Below are 27,780 nucleotides of genomic sequence, written 5' to 3'. Positions count from 1 at the left end.
GTGCTAGAGTGATGGTTTAGTGTCTACATTCCCAATAATATACCCATCAACCCATGTGCTCAAGCAGTTGTTTTTCTTCTCTGTTTCTACTCCCACACTTCTTCCTCTGAGTGTGGCTAGTTTTCTTTCTCATAAGTCCCTCAGAACTGCCCTGGATCATTGCATTGCTGCTAGTAGAGAAGTGCGTTATGTTTGATTGTACCACCAGTGTATCAGTCTCTGTATACAATGTTCTCCTAGATCTGCTCCTTTCACTCTGCATCAATTCCTGGAGGTCATTCCAATTCACATGGAATTCCTCCAGTTTATTATTCCTTTGAGCACAATAGTATTCCATCACCAACAGATACCACAATTTGTTCAGCTATTCCCCAATTGAAGGATATCCCCTCATTTTCCAATTTTTTGCGACCACAAAGAGCACAGCTATAAATATTTTTGTACAAGTCTTTTTCCTTATTATCTCTTTGGGGCATAAACTTACCAGTGGTATGGCTGGATCAAAGGGCAGACAGTCTTTTATAGCCCTTTGAGCATAGTTCCAAATTGCCATCCAGAATGGTTGGATCAGTTCATAACTCCACCATCAATGCATTAATGTCCCAATTTTGTCACATCCCCTCCAACATTTACCGCTTTCCTTTGTTATCATGTTAGCTAATCTGCTAGGTGTGAGGTGGTTTAACCCCCACTTTTAGGGTAACATGAGGTTCAGTATTATTTCCTGGGGAATGTACTAGAATCACTGGTGTTAACACTTCAGGATCAGGAAAGCTATATACTTCTCCCTGTCCTTCACTCTCTACATTACTTAATTTCATTTTCTTCATTTTTCAAAGTCTCAGTTTCTATATATTCATTTGCAACAAATTCAGTTACACTCTTCTTAGGAAATCTTCATAATGAAGCATTGCCACCCTGTGTTCCCTTCTGAGAATCATATTTTTTGATACTTTCACTAGTCACTTGGGAGTATTTTGGTCTTTTACTATGTTATTTGGAATTTTGGGGGTTCTTTTGAGTGTTATTTGGGGTTCATTTGAGTTTTAAATATTTAGATATGTGACATAAACTTCATGTGTATGTTTAGGGGACTTGGAAACTACACTTCCCATGATTCCTCTTGTAATACAGGTAGACAGGAAGTGTGATTACGTAGTTGAACAGTATAAGTACTCCTGATGTCATTGGGGGAGGTCTCTTTGGTAAGAGGCAGCCAGGTGGGAGAAGGTAATGGCGGGCGATTTGAATTAGATCTTAGCAGCTGTGTAGTCATCTTATATTTTACCAATATGGATATAAATGAAATATTTATACTTTTGGATATATCCATTTATATCCATTTTATTCGTAACATTACCATTCTTTATATAAGTTTTCATTGTCTCTATATCTGGAGACTGGGCAGTCCCTCTATAGTATCTTATCATTGTATGCATTGAGATAGCTAGGTCTTCTGTTTTGATACCCATATCCATAATCATTGTCAAAACCATATTTTCTAAAACCATTATCTCTGAACCCTTTGTAATTCCTGCCTCAGTTTTCCCTGCAATTATTTCCTTCATTTTGTTTGTAATTATTATACTATCTGCCATTTTATCTAAATATTTGTCTCCATGACTGACAATCTCACATTAAATACTCTGGTTTCCCACACATGTAACATCTCAGGGCTTGGTTGTTAAACCCTCTTTATGGATAATAGACCTGCCATTGTTTTTTCTTGTTGATCTGACTTATTTTAGTTTAAGATCTTTAATTTCTCTTCTTAAATCTTCAGTTATTTCATTTGTCCCTTCTTCTTGTTTGTCTTTATCAGCTTTGTACATGTAAGAAGCTACTCTCCTCTACTCATCCAGTTCTATTTGATTCCAGTCTGGACACTTACTTCTAAAATAATTATGCACTGTAGCATAGGCATTTCTAACAAATTGCCTCTTTAATTGACTTATGTCCCTTTCCTTGCATATGTCCAATCCAATCCAGTGTTCCCTCAGGTCTATCAATCTATCTAGGAAAGTAGAGGGTGTTTCCCCATCTTCCTGCTTCACTCTCTTGAATTTTGTCCATGTACCCGGACTTTGGGAAAGGTCTTTAATTGTTTGGATTATTGCCTGTCTTGCCCTGACCAATTGCTGATATCCGTAATCTGAATTAATATTCAAATTTGGCTTAGATAAAGGCCAATCCAGGATGCTATAATTTCCACTGGTCTCAGCAATGATTTTCTGTTTTTCCTGTTTTGTAAGCAATTCATCTACAAGAATATCAAAATAATTGTAAGGATTAAATTGTTTGATTATTTTTTGGAATTTCTTTATAAGTGCTCATGTTCCTCCTTAAAAGATGGGGTTTCCTTTTTATTATTTTTTTTTTACATTTTTAAACCCTTAACTTCTGTGTGTATTGGCTCCTAGGTGGAAGAGTGGTAAGTGTGGGCAATGGGGGTCAAGTGACTTGCCCAGGGTCACACAGCTGGGGGGGTTTCCTTTTTAAAACTATCTATGTCACTTTGGGTAAAGCCCTTATGCTGTTTAACATCAACTAATTCATGGTCAGGGGTCATCATTAGAATCTCTCTTAAAGGGGAAAAAATGCCCACACTTTTCTCTAGTTCTGCCATTTCTTTCTCTAATTTAGTTGTGCCCTCTTGTTTATCACTACCATTTTTCTCTCTCTCATATTTCTGTTTTATAGACTCCAGATACTTCACTTTTAGGGTTAATTCATTAAATCTTATTTGCTGTAGTTTCAATTCTTTAAATTGGTTGAAGATGTAGGAGAGTACCATCTTTACCAGTAATAATAACAGTATTACACCCACTACTAATGCTATATAGCTAAAAAAAATCCAATAACATAATGGTAAACAGTCCCATCACGCAGTTAGGGAATGCTGTTCCCTTAATATAAGAAGGAATAGTCAAGTAAAAGAATTTGGGTGCAGCTCCCAAGTATATGGTATTGTAAACCCACATTGTTCACTGAAGCCACTGCTTGTAAAAGCAGGCTTCTAGGCTGTGGCTATAGCTAGCTGGCTCTTTAGCACCCTCTAGGATGACAGTGAAAGAAAAAAAAATGCCTTTTTAAAAGTCCTGACTGTATCTGTTATGGATACTAGTATTAATTCTTTAGGCTCTGTCTCCATTTAGCTCACCAAGAATGTTATAAATAGGAATGACCAGGAATGTTAATACAGGAATGTTAAGTGGAGAGGAGGAGAATGAGAAACAGTATCTTTTACTGCTTTTAATAGATCGGGCAGCTGCGTAATAGTTTGTGGCTCCTGAAGCTCCATGTTACTGTTATTGGGCCGACACAAGGATAATTGCTGGAGACAGATATTAAAAAAAAAAACACTATTTAATAAATATTGGAAAAGGTTTGAGGAAAGGTAAAGAAAGGTAATGAAAGCTGAGGATTAGGATTGATTCCCTAGTTTTAAAGGGGGCTAAGCTTTTTCATACATCACTAGCTTTTTCATACATCACTAGCCTGCAAAAGCTGGCTTCCTGCTCAAGGAACTTGAGCCTCCTTAAAACCTTCCTTAAAATTATCACTAAAAACCTGGGGTCTATACTAAATAAGCTATGCTAATTACTAATTCTATCAGTTATATAAGTAAGTTTACTGCTTCCTTAGATCTCTTTCAGCTTTAAATCAGTTCAGTTATTTACTCTCTCTGTCCACTGCCAGCCCTTCCGGGCCTAACTAAGCTTTAGGCCAAAACAGGCCCTCTCAGCAGCCACACGGAGGAAAAACAGTCTCTCTCTTTCTTTTTTGTTGATTTCCCCCACAAACATTTATTCCAGAAACACTGAGTTTTTTCAGCATTTCAGGGAACAGAAACACCAGCCTCCTCCTAGGGAAAAAACCTCCAGGAGTCTGTTGGCAGTTGGAAAAACCTAACTGACTCAGGCTACCCAGAATTCCAACAGGCAGCCTTCCCAAGATTCTGTCTGGCCTTAAGAAAACCTTACCCACTATTCTTTACCCTGTTGTTAGCTGCTAAGATCCCAATTACTCCAAATGTTCCTCATTAGCCCTGTGGCTTAATTAATCCCAATACCCTCATCCAGCAAATTATTCAGCTTCTCCTAATTTGTAATATTACCCTTTATATTTAAATTATGTAACCATTTTGACTATATCTTGGTATATGATGTGAAACATTGGTCTATGCCCAGTTTCTGTCATATTGTTTCCAGTTTTCCCAGCAGTTTTTGGGAAATAATGAATCTTTGTCCTAAAAACTTAGATTTTTGGATTTATCAAACACTAAATTCCTGTGGTCATTTACTCTAATGTATTATGTACTTAATCTATTCCCCTGTTACACTACCTTTTTTCTTAGCCAATACCTAATAGTTTTGATGATTATCATTTTGTAATACAGTTTGAGACCTGGTACAGGTAGGCCACCTTCTTTCACATTTTTTTCCATGGGAGAAGTTTTACTCTGCCATTTTTTCTCTGCTGCTACTTATATACTAGTTTAGGGAAAAAAAAAAAGGAAACGACATTATATTTAAAGACACCACAGAAAATGAATAACATCTACATTTAATATGTATATTTTCTGAATGGGAAGATCAAGACACGGAATTATGTTTTGCTTGATTTGGTCAATCACTGCTGCCCTTTACTGAGCAAGTTTCTTAGTAAATTGGTGTTGTCCCTGTCACAATAGGCCAGGCCTTTTACTTGGCTGATGTATCTTGCTTGACTTTATTGGTCTCTTGGTCACAAGGCCCTTCATAGAGCTTATCTCAAAGCATTTTCTGCTTTTTGTAGGTGAATCTGTTGGTGTTGCTGTTATTTTTCCAATGTGTTCTTTAAAAATTTTTTTAAATTTATTTAATAGAGTTTATTGTGAGGTATTTCAGTTCTTTCCTTCTCCCACACCCCCACCGTAGAAGGTATCATTTGACAAAAAGATATGTCTATATAGATTGTGTCTTGTGTTTTGATTTTTCATTTCATTCTTTGGAGGTGAACATTCACAACTTTTTCTTCAAATATTAATTCTTTAGCTATATATAGTGTTCTCTTGGTTCTATTCATTTCACTTTTCATTATCTCATGTAAGTCTTTCCAAGTTTAAAAAATTAATTTGCTTATCATTTCTTATTTTACAGTAATAGTCCATCAAAATCATATACCACAGTTTGTCCAGCTATTCCCCAATTGATGGATACCCCTTCAGTTTCGGTTCTTTCCCACCACAAAGAGTTCTGCTACAAATATCTTGAAATATATAGGTTCTTTTCCTATTTTCTTGATCTTCTTGAGAAACAAACTTATTAATACAATTTTTGGGTCTAATGGCTCTACTCACTTTTATAACCATGGGCATATTTCCATATTGCTCTCCAAAATGATTGAATCAGTTTGCAGTTCTATAACAGTGAATTAGCGTTCCCATTTTTCCACATCCCTTCCAACATTAGTCATTTTGATATTTTATCACTTTAGCCAGACTCTATCAGTTCTTTTTCTCTGGAAGCAGATGACAATTTTTTTTTTTAATAAACCCTTGTACTTCGGTGTATTGTCTCATAGGTGTAAGATTGGTAAGGGTGGGCAATGGGGGTCAAGTGACTTGCCCAGGGTCACACAGCTGGGAAGTGGCTGAGGCCAAGATGACAATTTTTTATCGTGAAACTTGGGCTAGTTTTGGATCATCGTATTGCTGAGATTAGCATGTATTGTTGAGAATAAGTTATTCATAATTGTTCATTGTACAGTATTCTTGTCACTGTGTACAATGTTCTCCTGGTTTTCTTTATTTCACTCTTATTTCCAGATTTCTTCTTCCCATTTGTCATTTCTTACAGCTCCTTCCCATTTGTCATTTCTTACAGCACAATAGAATTCCATTACAATCATATACTACATCTTAGTCCCTGTTCTTCTAATTCGCTTATGACATCTCCTTTTATGTCTAGAGCATATATCCATTTTGATCTTATCTTAGTGAATGGTGTAAGATGTTGGCCTACATGTAGTTTCTGCCAAATTACTTTACGATTGTCTCAGCAATATTTTACCAACTAAGTTTTTATCCCAAGAATTTGGATCTATATTTTTCTTAAATACCAGGTTCCAATATTCTTTTATTATTGTTTATTATATTTCTGTTCCACTCTGCTTATTTGCCTTTGTATTTCTTAGCCAATACCAGATAGTTTTTTTAATTACTGCTTTTTAACACAATTTTAAAATCTGGTACTGCTAGACCTCTTTCCTTTACATTTTTTTCATTAATTCTTTTGATATTCTTGATCTTTTGTACTTCCAAATGAATTTTGTCATTTTTTTTCTAACCTGATAAGATAATTTCTGGTATTTGGAATGACATTGAATAAGTAGATTGTTATTTTAATTATATGTGCTCTGTTGTTCCCTGCACAATTAATATTTCTCTAATTACTTAGATCTGACATAATTATAAAAAGAGTTTTATAATTATGTTGATATAGTTTTGGGTTTGTTTTGGAAGATATACTTCCAAGTGTTTTATTCTGTCTATGGTCATTTAGTCATTCATTCATTCATTTATTTGTTTGTTTGTTTTTAACCCTTGGTTCTAAGGCAAAATAGTGGTAAGAGCTAGACAGTGGGGGTTAAGTGACTTGCCCAGGGTCACACAGCTAGGAAATGTCTCAGGCCATATTTAAATCCAGAACATCCCATCTCTGGGCCTGACTCTCAATCCACTGAGCTACCCAGCTGCCCCCTGTCTATGGTTATTTTAAATGAGGTATCTCTATCGCTTCTTGTAGGACTGTTAGTGATATATAAAAAATACTAATGACTTATGTAGGCTTATTTTATATCCTATTACTCATTCTTTAGGATTAAGCTATTTAGTATCCAATTAATTTTACTTTGTATCACTTATTATATACACATTTGTTATTGCATTATGTCTGAAAAGGATGCATTTAATATTTCTGCTGTTCTACATTTAACTATAATGTTTTTGTGTCTTATTGTATGGTCAATTTTTGTAAAGGTACCAGGTATCACTGAGAAGAAGACATATTCCTTTCAGTTATCATTCAGTTCTCTCTAGATAGCTATCATATTTAACTTATCTAAAATTCTATTAATCTCCTTGACTTCTTATTTATTTTTTTGGTTAGATTTATCTAATTCTGAGAGGGGGGAATTGAAATTGCCCACTTTTATTGTTTATTATCGATTTCCACATTTAGCTCACTTAGCTTTTCCTTTAAAAATTTGGATGCTCACATTTGGTATACATAGGTTTAATATGATAATGCTTCATTATCAATGGTGCCTTTTAACATAATATAGTAATTCTATTTTAGCTTTACCTTTTTCAGAGATCATGATTATTACCAAAGCTTTCTTTGTTTCAGCTAAAGCAGTATATTATGCTCCAACCTTTAATTTTTACTCTATGTGTGTGTCTCTCTCATTTTTAATTGTGTTTCTTGTAAATAGCATATTTTTGGTTTTGAAGTTTTGATCCATTCTCTCTGTTTCTGTATTGATTGGTGGATTGATCACATTTACATTCAAAGTTATAATTACTTGTGTATTTCTCTCCATTCTGTTTTTCTTTGCTGTTTGCTTTTTTTCCCTCTCCTTTTGACCTGTCTTCATATTCTCTTCTATTTGTTTTTTACTTTTGATTTTGCTTTGTTACTGCTTGTCACCTTAGGAAGTCTTTCATTTCCCTTTGTCCAATTCTAATTTTTAATGAGTTATTTTCTTCTGTGGGTTTTTGGATTCCTTTTTTGAATTGAGTGACCTTTCTTTCACAATTCTATTGCATTGCCCTTATTTTTTTTTCTAATATTCCCTCAACTTTTCATTTGGTTTTTGAAGTCTTTTTTAAGCTCTTCCAAAAGCCCTTTTTGGTCTTGGGACCATTTGACATTTTTCTTTATTGATTTAGAAGTTGGTGTTTTAATTTCACCAACCTCTGAATTTGAACCCTGGTCTTCTCTGACCCTATAGTAGCTATCTATAGTTGATATAGTTTCTCTTTGCTTACTCATTTAAAAAAATTAGTGACTTGTAGACTTAATTGTTAACTTTATGCTAGAGATGGACTGTTTTTCTTGGATATTAGGGTTGATTCATCGAGTTTCAGGTTTTTTTGTGCTTGTTATTTCCTGGGCCCTCCTCTCCTGAAGTTGCAGCCTAGGATGGAGCAGTGTCTGGTCAGCATTCCTAGACCTCAAAGTTCTTCTCCACTTAGTTGCCAATTCCCAAGCTGTGAGTGGGCTGGTGTTGCTAGCACTGAAGCTCCAGCCCACACAACTGCTCCCAGGACTCACTGCCTCTTGTCTCTGCCGGTCTCTACCACTGGGGTGTAGGCTCTCCTATCAAACACGCAAGGTGAGGCTGCCTGCCTTGCTCCATGGGCTTGCTGCTCATTGATTCTAGAATATTTGTTCTGGGGCATTTGTACTTTAAGCCTCAATCAGGTAAGACAGGAATCAGGGAGTTCAGAGACTTTCCTCCCATATTATCTTTGGTTCCTCTGCTTCACTCCAGACATTTTTTATTTCTTCTATATTTAGCATTGATCCTCTGCTGTTATTTTTGATTATGCAGGTGTTTGGAGAGTGAAGTAGTCTCATACCCTACTCTCTCATCTTCCCACTATGACTACTATGCTCTTTCTTCAAAAGCAGAGACCCTTAACCTTTGCCTGGAAGAAGCACTTTGACTCCCTTAGACTGACTCTGAAATTTCCCACCTACTAGTATAATATTGGGTAGGGATATAGTTCAGAACATGATTCTCTCTGTTATGATTCTCACCTTTACTTTTGGCAATTATACGGTTATATTTTCCATATTCCTGTGGCAGTTTTATTCAGGAGCTGTAGGAAACAAGTGCCTTGTCTTTTCTGTCTTTGTCTTCTGTCTTTGTCACAAGCAATCAAACTCATCCTAGGTCTTAAAACTCTTTCTTAGATATTAAATGCTTTAATTATCTCTGAGAAGCTTTTGTAATTCACCTTCCAACTTCATCATTATTGAAGTTTTTAAATGAGGTACAACCTCATACAAGTATTACTTTTTTATTATTATTAAATATTTTATATTTTTGTATTATATGAATTTATTATTATTTTATAAGTGATGAAACTTAAGCCCCAAAACTTTTTTGTTTCTATAGCTCTTGTCTAGTGGAGTTGGACCAAGCTCTTCTTTAGTGCTTACAATGCTCTTCTTAAAACTCTTCTTATGACACTTTGTTTTCCTTTTAATATGTTATAGAGATAATTTTAACAAGTATAATTGGCCAAGCATGAAGTAAAGAATTTCTTGAATATAAATTTATAGTATCGAGGAGAGTTTTCTCTTCCAGGGTCAGAGCTTGATTAAATCTCAAAGATCATTAAGTTGGATCTGGGTCTGGATATTTTAATGCCTTTTTTCAACATTAATATTTATGTACCAGTGGAAATGCGCACCGACTATGGGGGGTGGTGGTGAAGGGGAAAGTAAAAACATGAATCATGTAACCATGGAAAATTTTTCTAAAAATAAAATAATAAAAAGTAAAGGAGAAAAAAACAACATTAATATTTATGTGACCTTTGCTTACATCTGATATGAATTGTTGGAAAATCACCATCTTTTGAGGCAACCATTTTTTTCTTTTCGGAAATCTTCGAGTCACACTGCTTCTGTTTTTGGATCTCTTACTACATCATTGCTTTTGTTCCTCCCTTGTTCTATTGACCAGTTCCTCTCATAAAATATTATAAATTCCAAATTTCAGAATCCCTTATCACTTAACTTTAATTCTTTCTTGTCAAATATGTCTAGTGTGTTTCCTGATACTTCCTCCAACTATTATTGGTATCATTTGTCTACCACTGTGATTTGAATTTCAGATATGTACAGTTTTTTATGTCACTAGCATTGAAGATCACAGTGAAGTTAGAATCTGTTGTCGTCATCCATTGCAATGTTTCAAAAGGATGTTAACTCTTAGTTAATGTTCCTATTTGATCTCTCTGGGTGGCTGGAAAGATTCTTTTATACTTTATCTGCCATCTTCTTCACTTTAATCCATTATATTCTAAAAAATTTTAGATCCTTTGAAAATAAGGATGAAAGGAAAATTTGGAATGAGACCCACATCCATAACTTGACTTTTTTTCCCCATAAAAGTTGAAATTTCTACAGAAAGTATTTATAACCTTACAAAACTGAAAACTGTGTTCAACCTATGTCACTTATGAAAATATTTATCTAAGAATTTACCAACCAGTAACATTTGTTCAGTAGTGTGAAAAATAGATAATGGAGGGTACCAGGGATGTTACAATAAATCTAAATAGTTGTGGGTACACACACTGGGTTGTAGGAGAGACTGGACCAGATTGGGAAGACCAGAGTTCACTGGATTAACACAGGAATGGCAGTTGGTCTTAACTGTCACCCAACTTTCCCTAGGCCAGAGTCTAGAAACAAGCAGGCAAGGTAAAAGTTTTAATGGTTTTAATTATGTACAACTAAAATAAAGGTGGGAAAGGGATTTCTATACTTAAGACCTAAAGGGCAAAACCACAGGGCAAGGGGGAGGACTTCTCTACTCAAATCTTAGTGATCTAAGTAGGCAGGGCCAAAGGAGCAGTGCAGGAGTCACTGTGAAGGCCTCAAACCTGGTACCAGCCAGATCTGACCAGCACAGCAAATGGATCTGAGGATGGCTTTGGGGCTCTCACAGTAATCCACAGATGATCAGGATGCCAAAAGCTTAGGTGGTCCAAGATATCCAAGAAGAAAGAGTGTGCTTGAGGTGCTGTCCACCAGAACCCAAACTTCTCCTTTTCTTGGTGCTGCTCTGTAGTTCTTGTCCTCTTTGCTAGATGCCACCACCACACAGGATCCCAGGGAAATCAGGGAACAGGGTGTCCTTTACTCTGACATCTCCCAGGGCTAACAACAGTTTGTGCCAACCCCTAGTGGAGTCCCTCTCAGAGCACAAGCCACTTCTTCCTGCCCCTTCATTCCATCTTGGAATGCTCCAGTCTTCCTGCTAGGTACATCCTTAATACTTAATTAATTACTTCCTAATCTTCCTCACAACAGTAGCTCTTGTGACCTAATAACTAGACTATATATTGAGGATATAAAGTTAAAAGTGAATGCATCAAAAGTCTTTTCTAGTGAAAATCCCCTAGACAGCCTGTCCATTTCCTTCCTAATCTAGTTTAGACTTGATTACTGTGTTCATCATATCCATTCAGAGTAGTATCTCTTTCCTTATCCCTCTATACTGTCCTACTTGGTGACCTTATGTGGATTCAATTATCTCTGTATAGGTGTTTCTCAGATCTAGGCAGCTAGGAGGCATAGTGAAAAGAGCATGGGACTGTAGCCTTTGTATGCTTACTAAATATGTGATCCTGGCAAGTTATTAATCCCCCCCTTTCCTCAGTGTTCTCATCTGTAAAATGGAGATGATAGTACCTTCCTCTTACTGTTTATAAAGCATTTTGTAATCCTTAAACCACTATAGAAAAATCTATTATTATTATTATATATTTATGCAGCCCTAGCTCTTTCCTAACTTCTAGTCTTGCATCTATATCTGCTTCTTAGACATCTCAAAACTAGATGTGCCAGAGAAATATCAAACTTGATATGGGGCAGCTGGGTAGCTCAGTGGAGTGAGAGTCAGGCCTAGAGACAGGAGGTCCTAGGTTCAAACCCGGTCTCAGCCACTTCCCAGCTGTGTGACCCTGGGCAAGTCACTTGACCCCCATTGCCCACCCTTACCACTCTTCCACCTATGAGACAATACACCGAAGTACAAGGGTTAAAAACACAAACAAACAACAACAACAAAAAAAAACCTTGATATGTCTAAATCACAACTTGTTATCTTTCCCCCAAAACCTTCTCCTCTTCCAGACTTTCCTATTATTTTTGAGGACACTATCAGTCATGTAGCCTCACAACTTTAAATGTTTAATGGCACTCATTCCTTGTAACCATTATGTTTCCAAGTCTTATTGTTTTTGCTTTCACTACAACTCTTGAATATGTCCCTTTCTCTTCACTCACACTGATATTACATTGGAATTGGCAGTCTTCACCTCATACCTAGATAATAATTTTTTTTATAAAATTGATGTTTATTAATTAAACTATCACTTTTTAAAAGTGCATAGAAAATAAATGTTTTTACTTTTACATTCAGCCTTTCTTAGAGAACTTTCAGAATTATAATATTTTTAACTATTAAGGTATTTTTCTTCATCCCTGTCACAAGGAGTTAACATTAATAGACTCTAGATACATAGTCCTTTAATTGCTCTCTTTGGCTCAGCTCCCCCATTATAGTCCATCCTCCTCTCAGCTGTTAAATTGATTTCCTTAAAGTGCCAGTCTGTCCATGTTATTCCTCTGTCCCCAATTCTCTGTCTCTCGGTCTATCTGTCTCTGTCTCTGTCTCTGTCTGTCTGTGTCTCTCTCTCTTTCCACTCTCTCTCTCTTTCTCTCGCTCTCTCTCATGCATTCACTATAAACACATTTGCTTAGTTAGTGGCTTCTTAATACCTCCAGTATCAAATATAAAATCCTGTTTGCCTTTTAAAGCCTTCTACACCCTGGCTTCTTTCTATTTCTTAGTCTTCTTACACTTAATTCTATACCACATTCTCTGTGACCCAGCAACACTGATCTTCTTACTGTTCCTCATTCACAATACTCCCATCTTCATCACTGGCTATCCTCCATGCCTGGAATATTCTAACTACTTTCATACTTGTGTTGTTATACTGTTCATATTTTAAAATAATTCCTGAGGAATATAGATTTCCTGAAGCAGTTATGCATTCTCCACTTTCTTCTTCCAGATGAACTGATGAAGAATTATATTTCTGAACTTCGGAACACAGAAGAAATGATTCGTTGTGGGTTTTCACTGGCTTTGGGTTCCCTTCCAGGTTTTTTTCTGAAAGGCAAACTTAAGTTGGTGAGCCCTGGTTTTGATACTAATGAGAGTATATGGGTTTTGAGAAATAGCAAGTTTGAAGTAGCTTTTTTTTTTTACCAGAACACATATATTAGGGTCGTGGGAATTCAATTACAAACTTTTTTTAAAAATCCAAGCACTACTTTCAGTTTGATGTGGTAAATTAATTAAAGTTCTTGTGTATATATCTGAGAGAGAAGCCCATAAGAATTGAGAGGACTCAAAGATAGAAAATGGGGTTGGGGGGAGATATGAGAACCAATTGCAAATAGGTTTTTTTATGCTCTGTTGTCATATGCATGCAAAATAAAGAAACTGTGGAAATTAATTCCAACTGAACTTCTGATTATTGGAGTGGAATTCAGTGTGCTAAGTAGAAGCAAGAATTCTCTGAAAAATCATTTTGCTGTGAAGAAAGTAATAGAAAGATATGGTTTGCAACTTTTCAAATTATTGGCAGTATGTAACCTTGGACAAACCACTTAACTTCTCTCATCCTTGGTTTTCCTCAACTATAAAATGATGGGGTTTTATAAGCTAAGCTCTCAGATTTGGACAACTCTCAGTTTGAGGTGCCTTTGGAACATTGTGTGAAATTGGAAATGTGTGACTATAGGTCAGGAAAGAGACTAGGGTAAGATATATAGATTTAAGAATTATCTTTATAAAGAGATAATTAAAACACATTGGGAGCTGATGAAGTGTTTGGATTAGAGATTGAAAGAGAATAGATGAAGGTTCAGGAAAACACCTTTATTTAGGGGTAATTATTTGGATTATGAACCAGCAAAGAAAACTGAGAAACAATTACACAGGTATAGGAATAAGTAAGAGAGACCAGTTCTGCAAAACAAATAAAGAAAAAATCCCCCACAAACAAAAAACCATACAGAGAAGAGAGTATTTCTGAGAGGAGAAGTTTAATGCCAGTATCAGATGCTTTGGGAGAGATTGAGAAGAATGAAGATTACTATAAAGCCACCGAATTTTGCTATTGAGATCATTGGTAACTTCAGATACAGCAGTTTTAATTGAATGGTAGTTAAAGAATCCAGAATGAAAGTAGTTGAAAAATAAGCGAAAGTAGAAAAAGTAGGAACAATCAATGTAGACAGCCTCCTTCCCTTGCCCTCCCTACTGAAACTCCTCAGTTTAAGCTATTCATCAGGCTTTATCAAGGAGTTTTGAGATGTTATGGAGAGAAGAGGGATAACACCAATAGTGTCCTCTTATTTTCTCACTAAAGCATAAATTCAAGCCCTTTCTAGAACTGATTAGGTGAGCGAATAGTATATGAGATTTGAGGAGAGAAGTGAAATGTTGAAACAGTCTTTGTGGGAAATAGGATAGAAAAATCAGTTAGGCTTGTAAAAGGATTTGCCTTGCTACAAACAAGGGCCTAATTGGTTCAGGTTTGTGATTTTCTCTAGTTCCATTCAGCAGTAGAGATTTACAAAGTGTGAGTAGTGATAGGACTAGGGAGCAAGGGATTCAGAATAGAAAATAATATATAGGTGAATTGTTTAACTATAAAGTCAGGAATGAGGTGAATAGGGATTAGAGAACTGGAGATGGGAGTTGGGGAGCCAAGTATGTTATTTTTAGGTAGTCAGATACTCATTAACACATCTCATTTGATCTTATGAACCCTTAGAATAAGATGGATTATTTTTATCCCCATTTTATAGATGAAGAAACAGAGTGTTACAGAGGCTTAATGGTTTGCATAAGGTTACAAATATGTGGTGGAACTGAATCTTGAATCTAGGTCTCCTGAAACCTAATTTAGTGCTCTCTCTATTAGATTGTACTGCCTTGTACTACTAAATTAGGCTTTTGAAATAGAATTTTTTTTGATAGTTTTTATCTGACCTAATAATTTTCATGTTGCCTTTCAGGTGTTAGAAGGTTTAAAGGCAGTTACTCGCATTTCTCCTAAGGACTTGAGCTTTGCTGAAGCAAGAAGAGATGCCTTGAAAGCAATTGCCAAGTAAGTCTTATAAATTTTCCTTAAGTCTGAACTCTTGTCAAGTGAAAAGGCTAATTAAAATACTAATTTCTACATTGATAAAATGTTCATGGCTTATTTTATGTTTTATTTTTGTTAGTAATGTCAATAAAGGTTTGATTAGAGCTAATTGCATGCAAGATTGTTGGGTTAATCTCTGTTTTCTGTATGTATGTCGATTCTTTTCTTTGTGTTTTCATGGAATTCTGTCCACTATATAGTGATTTGTGGCTTTAGAAGCCCTGGGAGATAATAATAGGAGTTTTACAGAAGCATTTTCTTCACACAGTGCCTCTAAGATAATGTGTATAAATTAATTTGTCCAAAACAGAACTCATTATCTTTCCTCTTAAAACTACTACTTCTTCTTACTTCTTTATTTCCATTAAGTCATGAAGTTTGCCTCCTGCATGTCATTCTTGATACTTTGCTTTTACTTATCTACCCTGTATAGGCCAGAACATAAGGGGTAAAATTTGAAGGGTAAAAATAAAGGGTTGGACTAAAATTATGTGGTCTCCAGGAATTATTACTCAATTCCAAATGACTTTTTATGGTAGTTTATTTACAAAAGGAGAAAGTGAAAATAAGAAAATCAGAGAGAGTAGATATTTACTCCAACTTCCTCTGAACCAGGCAGGTCTGAACCTAGCAAAGGGGGCCCAGAGATAAATTAAACAAGGGTTTTAGCCACAATGCCTCCTCCAAGATGAGAGGCCTCTCCAGAGGTTAGTACCTACAGAACAAGCCAGGGAAAGGAGTCAGTCTTTTTCACTTACCCATGTGGTAGTTCTAAGGGAAAATAGAAAAGCAGTCTGAGGTCCTCAGCCAGAATTCCTCCAGGGTAAAGTTGAAGGCAAAAGACCTCATCACAGGAAGTTCTTGCCACTTTTAAAGATAGTTCCTTTCATCACTTCCTGTGCCTTCCTTCCACTTTACATGGACCAATTACAGCTAAAACTTTGCTTAAGACTGCCCAGGGGGCAGTCAATTGATTCTGATTCATCACCCACTATCAAACACGTAGGTCACAGACCTCCCCCACTTAAGGATAAGTGGGGTGTATAGACTTCTGGTGATTAGATCTAAAAATGGGCAGAAGAGAGTTAATCCCATCTTCACAACCCCTACCTCCTCTCCAGTTAGTCTTATTTAAGATTCTATTTCCTCTCATCAGTTCCATTCTCTACAATCACACAGCCACTGTGCCTGTTCAGGGCCTGTTCACCTCTTTCCTGTGTCTCTTCTGTAGTCTCTTACTTGATCTTTCAATATCTCTGTCCTCCCTTTTCCAGCTTAAAATCTACACTTTCCCCAAAATGATATTCTTAAAGCATAGGTCTTGAATTATCTATAAATGTGAGACTCAGGATAATGTTAACTTCATGAGAGTAGGGATTATCTGGCTTTTGTATCCCTAGTTCTGACATGGTGCCTGGAACAATGTTTACTGTTAAATAAGTGTTTGTTATTTGGTCTCTTTTCAGGTAAGGATGTAGAGGCTCGGAAAAGTTTGGTCACACACAGGTAGCAGGAAGAGCTTAGCTCTTCAAGACCTGAAATCTACTGTTAATTTCACAGAACCAAATGGCCTATCTAGGAAATGGTATCAAGTGGGGGGAGAGTATATTGATAAATTTTTAGCATTTTGTATTGGGGAAATTTACTATACTGTCATAATATATAGTATGGAAAGAAGATATAAGCTTTGATGAGAAGACATGATTTAAGCATGTATACCTTTTTCAGGGTTTGTCAGACAGTAGGAGTGAAGGCTGAAGGATCTCAAGATGATGTTATATGTAAAGAAAATGTTTCCCAAATATATGACACATTTCTTGATTGCATGAATGATTATACTACAGACAGCAGAGGAGATGTTGGAGCATGGTAAGACATAATGTTTGATTGTTGACTTTTTTTTAATGGTGATCTTTTTAAGAAATTACGTATATTGTTAGGAAGTATTCAGGAACTTTGGATGAAGTCCTTTTGGGTTAATCTCAATTAAGAGAAAGTCTAGATATGATACAACCAAATGATAAAATTGTACCAATTTAGGGATGTAAACATTCACTACAGGTTCCTCACAGCAATCCATTACCACCCCTTTATTTAGAATAGGGAGTGTCCATGCTGCTTCCATCATTGTGGGGAGATATAGTAGAAACCAATTCCTCATATGCTAGAAATTGGAGAGGCTTCTTTCAAAAATTAGGTAATCTGCCACTATCATTACAGTTTAGGGAATGAATTGCCCTAAAAAAAATCCATGGCCTAATCTGATTACATGGTCTGGCCTCAGATACTTCCTAGCTGTGTGACCCTGGGTGTCATTTAACCCCTCATTGCCTAGCCCTTACCACTCTTCTCCTTTGGAACCAATACACAATATTGATTCTAAGATAGAAGGTAAAGGTTTCAAAAACAAAAAGAAAAGAAAAAAAGAAATGATTGCATGGGGCAGCTAGGTAGCACAGTGGATAGGGCCTGGAGTTGGGAGGACCTGGATTCAAGTCTGACCTCAGACACTTCCTAGCTATGTGACCTTACTTAACTTACTTACTTGAGTTATCACTCAACCCTGTTTGCCCAGGCCTTACCCTTCTGTCTTAAGAGTTGTTATTAGGACAGAGTTGTAGGTTTAAAAAAATAACTACACATAGATATTGTGATTGTTGCTTAATTGCTTCACTGGAAGCAATATTTAAAATACATAGCTTTGACAGCCTTAGATGTTAAGTTCATATTTTGCTATTTGCTGTCTGTGAGAGACAGTGAAAAAAGTATGGATTTAGAGTTAGTAGACCTAAGTTTAAGTTCTAGCTCTGACCTACTGTAGTTAGACCAAACCCTTTAATTTCTCTGTGCCTTAGTTATTCCTTGCTTTTAATTTTAGAGGTTAAGGAATATAGGTTTGGATCTGAAATTAGGAAGGCCTGGGTTGAACTTCTGCTTCAGATAATTACTAGGTCTCTAACCAAATTACTTTACTTTGGTACTTTCACTCATTGTGAAAAATAAGGAAGTAGGACCATTTAGTCTCAGAGATCCCATCTGACTTTGATTCTTTGATTTATGAATTGCAGGTGATTATATTTTGGACTAACTACCTCAAAGATTTTTTTTTAACTCTTACCTTCTATCTTGGAGTCAATACTGTGTATTGGCTCTAAGGCGGAAGAGTGGTAAGGGCTAGGAAATAGGGGTCAAGTGACTTGCCCAGGGTCACACAGTTGGGAAGTGTCTGAGGCCAGATTTGAACCCAGGACCAGGTCTCTAGGCCTGGCTCTCAATCCACTGAGCTACCCAGCTGCCCCCGTCAAAGATTTTTTATGAAGAAAATAATTTTTATATTGTGACATTCATAATTTGAGTTCATGATATCCTATTTATCTTAAAAGATCACTCTCCCCAAATAATATCTTTATTTATAAACCATCTTTTTGTTTATCCTTTTTTCTTTCTCTTTTCAATAAGCACTATTCTCTTTATGATTCTAGAAATCATTTTCTCCTTAATGAAAATACGACTTCATTAACATTGAAGTGTGTTAAAGTGAAACTCTAGATAAGTTATGTCAGTTGATTTTTCATTTTATTTTAATAATACTTAGTAATAAGCACACCACCAACAAAAACATTTGACTAAACAAATGCATAAAAAGTTATGTGCAAAACCATAAACTCCACATTGTTTACAATTTATTTAAAATATGTGAATTATATATGTATGCTAATCTGTTTTTTGAGTTACCTTGGAATTTATTTCACTTAGATGCTTTTTTCTCTTGATTTTGTACCTGATATTTTAAAAATGGAATCATGGTTTATATTATTCTTATTTTCTTTTCTTCTCTTTCATCTTTTCATATATTTCCTTTATTTTCTTTATTTGTCATTTCTAATAACAATGCAGTCTGTTACATTAAAATATCACATTCCATTAACCCATTTCTCCTACTCATTGCTTTTGTGTTATTTCTAGTTATTTTGTCATAACAAAGCTTCCATGAATATTTTCATACATACACAGCTTTTTTACCCTCTCAATAAGGGCTTAACCGAAGTAATGGAATCTCTAGGTCAATAGCTTTACAGTTCTTACTGTATATTTCCATCTTATTTTCTTAAAAATAAAATCTTAGCTACTCTAGCATTGTAATATTAGGCCTGTTTCTCTTAAGTTCCTATCAACATTTAATTTAATCACTTTAGTCCATCTGGTTCTCAGTTAACATATTACCAGGACTATATTTTGCTAACTTGAACCTTAGGCAGCAGAGACAGTCTGTTGCCCGGACATTTTGCAAAACAAGTGTTTCCAGCTTGTACGTACCCAGTGCAACTTTTCTTCCAATGTCACATCCCCTCAGGGATACAGGATCTCACCTTCCTAGTATGATGAGTATTGAAGAAAGACATTTGCAGAATATTTATGCTCTCTATACCATTGTTGTCCCATCAGAAACCATGTTTGGATTATGTGTATGCTCAGGCTGCTAACCTTATGTAGATATATGGGGGCTCATAGCTATTTTATTTAACTTATCTAAGGTTCTATTCATTGCCTTACCTTCTTTCTTATTTATTTTTTTGGTTAGATTTATCTAGTTCTGAAGGGGGAGAAAGTAGAGCCTACTGCAATTATTATTATGTTATCTATTTCTATCTGTATTTCATTTAGTTTTTTCTTTAAAAATTTGGGTACTACTTGGTACATACAGGTCTAGTATTGATAATTCTCCATTATCCATAGTACCTCCACCCCCCAACATAATATAGCTACCCTGTTCATTCCTTTCTTTTATAGACATCTTGGCCCCAACTCTGTCAGAGATCATGACCACTACCCCTGCCTTCTCAGGATCAACTGAGGCATATTCTGCTCCAGCCCCTGACCTTCAATCTATGTTTGTTTCTCATTTTCAGTATGTGTTTGTAGATAACACATTGTCAAGACCTAGTTTTTGATCCTTTCTACTATCCATTTTCTTCCCATATGTGAATTCATTCCATTACACTCAATGTTGTAGTTATTAATTGTCTATTCCCATCTACTCTGTTCTTCCTTACTTTGTCCCTGTCTTTCTTTCTGTCATATCCTTCCTCAGATGGCCAGTTTTCTTTGACCAGTACATTTCTTATTCACATCTCTTTTCCAAATCCTTCCTTATTCTTTCCCCTTGCCTTCCTAGTTCCAAATTGGCCCAATTTTCCAAAGGTCACTCCCTTATCCCTTCCATTTTACCTCCACCCTTCCCCAAATCCTTTCCTTATTCTCCAAATGTGCCCTCCTACTTTTGATTCTCTTATACCCTCATTTTACCCCTGCTCCCCCCAGCCTCTTGATATATTCTCCCTTCTAGGTATCCTTCCCCTCCTTCTCTTTTCTTGTCCCCCTTTCTCTTAACCTACCCTTCCTTTTTTTATTCTCTCAGTCCCCCAAGGGGATTCCTACTCCCTCTCTCATATCTAACCCCCTTCCCTTTATTTCTCTGTACATTAATAAAAAATTTAACCATCTAATTGTGTATGTTATTCTCTTTTTATCCCAGGTCTGATGAAAGTTGGGTTCTAGTACTACTATCCCTTCACCCCTTGTCCCCTTGTCTGTGGCAGTTCCTTTACTCTTTATCCTCTATATGAGATAGCCGTTCCACCCTGCCTCATCCTGGTCTATTCCACTACCATTTCAGCTCATTCCATTCCATTCTCTTGACCTCAAGTCTTTCATCTGTACATGCCCCTTCAAAATACTTAGGCAATGATGTCTTCCTTCCCAGAGGCCATAGATGACATTTTCCTTTACCAGAATCAATTAATTTGGCCTTTTAGGTTGCTTATGATTACTCTTCCATTACCATTGTATATTTCTTATAGGTCAGATTTTCTGCTGAGTTCTAGATTTTTCTCCAAGAAGAATTGAAACTCCTTTAGCTTAAATATCCATTTCCCCCTTTTACAATTTTGCTAATCTTTGCTAGATGTAATTCTTGGCTATAAGTGCAATTCTTTTGCTCTGTGAAATGCTGTGTTCCGTGTTCTTTTTTTTTTTTTTTTTTTTTTTTTTATGTTGCAGTTGTTAAGTCTTGTGTTATTTGAACAGTATTTAAATTGGTGAGGTTTTTGTTGTTGATAGTAATTTTTCTTAACATGGCTTAGCAATGATGTGCCTGTGCATTTTAATCTTTGGTTCTCTTTGAGGTGGTGATTGGTGAATTCTTCTCATTTCTATCTTGTCCTCTATTTCTAGAATTTCTGCCAGTTTTCCTTAATGATTTCTTGGATTCTGGTATATAAATTCTTTTTTAATCATAACTTTCCAGGAGTCCCAATTATTCTCTCCTTGATCTATTTTCCAGGCCAATCTTTTGATAAGATGTTTAATATTCTCTTCTATTATTTCATTCTTCTGATTTTGCTTTATTAGTTCCTATTGTCTTAGGATACTGCTAGCTTCCCCATATATAATTCTAATTCTTAATATATTATTTTCTTCCATAAGTTTTTGGATCTTTTTTTTTCCCTTTTGGTGATTTTTCATTCATAGGTCGATGACTTTAAAAATACATTTTATATTTGTTTTCTCCCTTTAATTGGTATTCAGTATCCCTTAATGTCTTAAATGAAAGAATTAATTATGTGTTCCATAACTTTGCTTAAAATATGGGGGTAGGGGGAAGCAAAAAACAAATTCAGAAAGAACAAAGCGGAAAATTCTAGCTTTTTATTAGATTGAAAGAAATATAACTTTATTACCATATAAATTAGAACTTAAAGAAATTAGTGGACTTATATAAATAATTAATATTTATATGGTTACTCACTAAATTTATTAAATGCCTACAGTGTGCCAGCCATTGTGCTAATAAATAGTGAGGATTCAAATACAAAAAGAAAGTTCCTTCCTTTAAGGAGCTCACAATCCAATGGGGAAAGACAGGGCTTAAAAGTAAAAACAGGAAGGGGGGATAAAGAAGATACTGGATAAATGGGAGGATCATGATAGACTTCATTCTAAGGAAATGTAGCTTATTGTAGCTTCCAGTTGACCTGTAAGCTCTGTTTAAATGGTGGCTTTGGAAGGAGTACTTTGATTTGCCCTATAATCAAAGGAGCAAAGGGTACTAAGGAAACTGATAAGATGTAACTAACAAAGCTGATGCAAGATCACATACAAGATGAGTTTCTTGATATTGAGGTTCCAACATGGCTGTGTTGGAGTCCAGATCAAAGATTATAGCTAGGTAAGAAATGAAGAGAAATTACATGGCTCTTTCATGACTGAATTTGTGTTAGTGCTTATTTTTACTCTTACATTTGAAAACTTTGATGTTATGTAGCCACAAATAAACCCAGAAATAAGTGATAGTAGCAAGCCCTAATTGGCAAATCACTGTCATAAAATGTATACGTTTTACTTCTAATTTAGTCACTAGACCCCTGTGCATTTCAGTGGTTGACAAGAGCATTGTTGTACTAAAATATAATAAGCTCCTTGGAAGAGGTGACCTAATTTTATATATCTTTGTATTCCCAATGTTCACTATAATACCCATAGTGTAGTCAGTAACTATGTATATAGTTTTTAATTTTAGGGGTTTGTCTCATTTGTGCCTGTCAATTAAGAAGTATTATTTAAGTGTCTCTTCTGTGTCAGGCAGTGTGCTAGTTATTGGAACACAAGTATAAAGAATGGAAAAGTCCCTACTGGCAAGGACCTTACATGTTAATCAGAGTGAAGACAATTGAATATATAGTCAGTTGGATTAAACAGGAAGGGATGGGAACAAGTACACATGTAAAAGGGTTGACCTTGACTAGGAGAAATGTCCCCTCTTGGCCAGAAATTGGGGAGAATGGAGAAGGAACTGAGAGATTATATCAAGAGGTTTTGAGATGAAGAGATGGGGAGAGGGAGCTCAAATGGAAGGGCCATAATTTTCCCAGTCAAGTTAAAGGCAAGGTTCTCAGCTAAGGAGAGGGGTGAACTTGTGAGAAGTGCTTGGAGACTTGAGGAGAGAAGAAAAGGTTTGGAATAGCTTCTCTGGAGAATGAAAGAGGGAATATATTGGGAGAAATAAAAAGAACATCAGAGATTGTAATTACATAAGTGGAACATTTGTGAGTAATGATTAGATCTAGTGTATGACCATTCCTCTGGCTAGCTAAGATGGAGAAAGGAATAAGTCATGGGATTTATGAACATAGTATCCAACCAATAAATATTTGAAAGAAGAATGAATAATTGATATTCATAATAATATTGAGCCATCAAGAAACATACTAAGTTATCTTGAATGTTCCTTGTAAGAGAGCAGAGGTTATTTGTGATATTTTAAGAGACATTTTCCTTTTAAAATATTTAAAATTTTCAGAGTTTTAGTCTTCTCATTTATTTATTTTTTTGTTTGTTTTGGGGGGGGGAGTATTTTTCCATGGTTACATGCTTTATGTTTTTTTCCTCCTCTTTTCCCTCCCCGCTTCCAGAGTCAACAAGTAATTCCACTGGGTTACACATGTATCATCACTCAATATTTATTTCCATATTTTTCAGTTTTGTAATAGAGTAATCTTTTAAAAACCAAAACCCCAAATCCTATACCTATATAAACAAGTGATAAATCATATGTTTTCCTTCTGTGTTTCTACTCTCACAGTTCTTTCTCTTGATAGCATTCTTTCTCATAAGTCCCTCAGGATTGTTATCATTACATTGTTATCAGTAGCAAAGTCGATTATATATGATCTGTCCCACAGTGTTTCAGTCTCTGTGTTCAATGTTCTCCTGGTTCTGTTCATTTCACTCCACATCAGTTCGTGGAGGTTTATCCAGTTTGTATGGAAATCAAGCAGTTTATTGTTCCTTATAGCACAATAGTATTCCAAGTTTTAGTCTTTTTAGATATCTTTAGTCTTTTTTAGAAAAAGCTTTCAGTTGTCCAGAAACTTCACTTTCTCAATGCAAATGAGACATCATGTTATTGTTCTTTCATGTAACTCTAGGGAGTTGAACTAAATGGGCCAATAATATAGGCATTCTCCCTGCTGATTGAGTTGAATCATAGCTTTAATTTTTGAGTTTATACTTAGAAGCTTGAATAAGTCAATTTTGTTCTTGAATAACCAAGAGTATGGTATAGTAGTTCTACATCTATATATTCTTGAATGTCTATCAAAGGGTGCAACTAGAAAGGGATTGACTTCATAACATTCTTACAGAATGATTAGTCCAGATTTTGCCACCAATATTTTTAAAGGAATAAAAATTAGACTTTTAAATATCTATCTTGCCAATAACTTTTTTATAAAAGGCTACTTGTGTACACATGTGTTTAATCAAATGTGGAATGAATGCAGTTAAGCTAGAAAGAACTTTGGAGGTCATCTAGTATAATTTCCCCTTTTTATTTTTTAATTTACTTTTATTTTATTGATTATGAAAAATTTTCCATGGTTACATGATTCATATTCTTTCCTTCCCCTCCTTCCACCCTCCTCCCATAGCCAATGCGCAATTCCATTGGGTTTTAAAATATGTTATTCATTTCCCCTTTTTATAGATAGGATAAGGGAGGTGATTTTTGTAAATTCATATAGATATGATATTCAAGTGTAATATCTGTGATTGAATGAATGAACGAATTAAAAACCATTTATTAAGCACTTTGTGTGCTTAAGTGCTGAAGATACAAACAGAAAGGTAGAGAGACAGTCCCTGCTTTCATGGAACTCACATTCTAATGGGGGAGATAGCACATATAGAAGATTTCAACAGTCAGGTAGATATAAAGCACTCAGGATCTTTAGGGTAGTAAAGTAACACAGGTATCAAATATAATTTCCAATGTCAAAATCACAATCTTTTCTGATGTTAAATCATTCAATAGTGCAAAGGAATTTGGTGGACAGAATTATTTTTTCTGACTCTTCGGTATCTTATGGCCACATGCATCCTATATGCACTAATAGTTAGCAGGAATGCAGGAGCAGTTATGGGGAACAGCTGGTTTATTCACAGAAGCTGCATCTTTGAATAATAGCTTTGAGCACTGATGGGCAAATTATGGCCTGTGGGCCAGATGGGGCCCACTGAAATGTTCTATCCATACAACATTATTCCTAATCTGATGAATACAAAGAGTAGGATACAATACAATGAAACTTTAAAAGAATTGCCTTAGAAACAGAGGGACAGATGAGCATTTCCTTTCCTTTGGCCCCCTCCTTAAAAAGTTTGCCCGTCACTGGCTTTGAGGACAATGCTGGAAACAGAACTAGTGATCTGGGTGATGTTGCTCTTTTCAGAGCTCTTGTTCTTAGCTGTTTGTTGGTGGCAATTGGGCAGCAGTTGGTTTTGGTGTGGGAAAAGTGATGAAATGTTGGCTTGAATTGTATACATTACTCATTGTATATGATAATTAAATCTATATAAAAATGCTAATGTGTTAAGTGCTTTATAGTTATCTCATTTGATCCCCACAACAACCCTGTGAGTTAGGTGTTATTATTATCCCCACTTTACAGAAGAGGAAACTGAGGCAAACAGAGGAGACCAAGACCAAGACAGGTTGTGACTTTCCTAAGGCCAGATAGTAAGTCGGAGAGCCAGGCTTTGAACATAAATATCTCTCTAGAGCAGTGATGGGCAAACTACAGCCTGCAGGCCAGATGCAGCCCCCTGAAATGTTCTATCCAGCCACAGGGACATTATTCCTAATCTGAAGAATACAATGAGTAGGATACAACACAATGAAACTTTGAAAGAGTTGCCTTAGAAACAGACTGACAGATGAGCATTTCCTTTCCTTTGACCCCCTCTTTAAAAATTTTGCCCATCACTGGACTTAGAGGTATGAAAAGTTTATTTCTTGATTCCTTCTCACTACCCCACCCTAGGAGCTGATGGGGAAGGAAAAAGGTAATTAGTTTAAAAAGGGAAGACTGAGCAAATAGGTTTTAGTAAGTCTTGAAAATTATTTCTATAAGACAACTTAAATCCCCCTGGAAGAAAGAACTTTATTTTATACCTTATATCTTTAAATTAGAAGAAAAATGACTTGATTCACGACAAAAGAAAGCTAGAAGTCCTCAGCCAACCATATGTAATTCCTATACCTTTACAAGTTTCCTTTTCCTTTTCCTTCCTCAGCCATGTAGACAGTGTATTTAGTCCTAAGGTTAGGAAGTCACAACCTGCTCGTTTACATAAGCCACTTTTATTTTCTTAAGAGAGAATTTGAGCCTGCCTTGGGTTCCCTTATTTCTTCAAAACTATTGTGCTATAATTTCTTCTTTGATTATGGTTTCCTAGTGAAAAATCCAGAGTGTGTGTGTGTGTGTGTGTGTGTGTGCGCGCACACACACACACACACATATATATATGTATGAATGTATGTATTTTATGTATTTCTGGAGCTCAACTGCTAGTGAGTTCATGAATCAGAATCCAGAGATGTTTTTGAGGATCTTGAAACGTAGAAATCCTCACAATAGAGGTCAGTTTGTTTGTCTTATCTTGAGTTACTAACTTTACTCCCTTTTTTATATTCTATAATGTAGCAACACTGACCTTCTTACTGTTCTTGCATAGGACACTTTAACACTTGATTCTGCCTTTTCATTGACTGCTTTGCATGCTTGGAATTTTCTTCTTCCTTACTTCTCTGATTTCCTTCAAGACTCAATAGAAATTCCACCTTTGATAGGAAGCCTTTTCCCCTTTCCCCCTTTCTCCTCCCCAGCCCATTTGCACTGCCCTTAAATGCCCTCACATTTATATTACCTTCTACTTACACTGTAAAAAATATCTTATAGGTACAAGTTGCAAGTTGTCTCTTCCATTAGATTGTTAGCCCTTTGAGGACAAAGTGTCTGCTTTCCCCTTCTTGTATCCCCTTCAATTAGCATAATCGATATATTGCTATGTGGTACTTATTGACTGACTGATTGATGTTACATAGACTTTTTTTTTAAACCCTTATCTTCTGTCTTAGAATTAATACCGTGTATTGGTTCTAAGGCAGAAGAATGGTAAGGACTAGGCAATGGGGGTTAAGTGACTTGCCCAGGGTCACACAGCTAGGAAGTGTCTGAGGCCAGATTTGAACCTAGGACCTCCCATCTCTAGGCCTGACTCTCAATCCACTGAGCTACCCAGCTGCCGCCTACATAGACTCTTGATGTTGTTTACCTCTCATACTTAGCTAGGAAGGAAGAACCCTGTAGGATTTTTACACCAGGTAGGAAACCATTAGTTAGATAAATTTGCTCATGCATCTGTTGTATTTAGTGCTGATTGAGACCTTAGCCATAATCTAGTTCAACTTCCTCATTTACTAGTGAGGAATGGAAGGCCTAGGGGTAGAGGAGTAACTCTCATGATTAAACAAGAAGTAGCCATAAGTTAATTTGAACTCAGTTCTTCAGACTACAAGTCCATTGCTCTTTCTACTCCAGCATGCTGCTGCTTATATTTTTCCATTGTTATGCCCGGAGAAGTATCCCAATAAATGAGTCTTGAACCAACAATGCAATATGCAAAGGGACTTTATTGTCTAGCTGGAACTAGGGTCTCCCACCTAAAGTTGGTGAGTGACCCTGAGCTGTGCCTGGGGGGCTAGAGTTTTTATGGAGTAGTAGTCAGAATGGAACAGAGTAGAGGAATGTCCTTAGGTTAGGAAATCTTGTAGATAAGGGGTATGTCCTAAGGTAGATAAGGTGAATTCCTGAGGGGAAGAGATCAAAGGGAGAAGGGGAAGGTCTTCAGGGTAGATAAGGTCA

General features: G+C 36.0%; 1 protein-coding gene across 1 annotated transcript in view; it reads left to right on the top strand.

Moving 5' to 3' along the window:
* Positions 1–27,780, top strand: part of TBCD (tubulin folding cofactor D) — a 522,548-nt gene that overhangs the window by 430,519 nt on the left and 64,249 nt on the right. The window contains exons 27-29 of the mRNA XM_044675187.1: positions 12,869–12,987; positions 14,886–14,977; positions 16,745–16,885. Of these exons, the coding sequence (XP_044531122.1) occupies positions 12,869–12,987; positions 14,886–14,977; positions 16,745–16,885 (352 nt within the window). The remainder of the gene's footprint in view (positions 1–12,868; positions 12,988–14,885; positions 14,978–16,744; positions 16,886–27,780) is intronic.

The sequence above is a fragment of the Gracilinanus agilis genome, chromosome 4 (genome assembly GCF_016433145.1).
Source record: "Gracilinanus agilis isolate LMUSP501 chromosome 4, AgileGrace, whole genome shotgun sequence".
Classification (NCBI taxonomy): Eukaryota; Metazoa; Chordata; class Mammalia; order Didelphimorphia; family Didelphidae; genus Gracilinanus; species Gracilinanus agilis.
The sequence above is the reverse complement of the archived record's forward strand: the minus strand, read 5'-3'. Positions and strand labels throughout refer to the sequence as shown.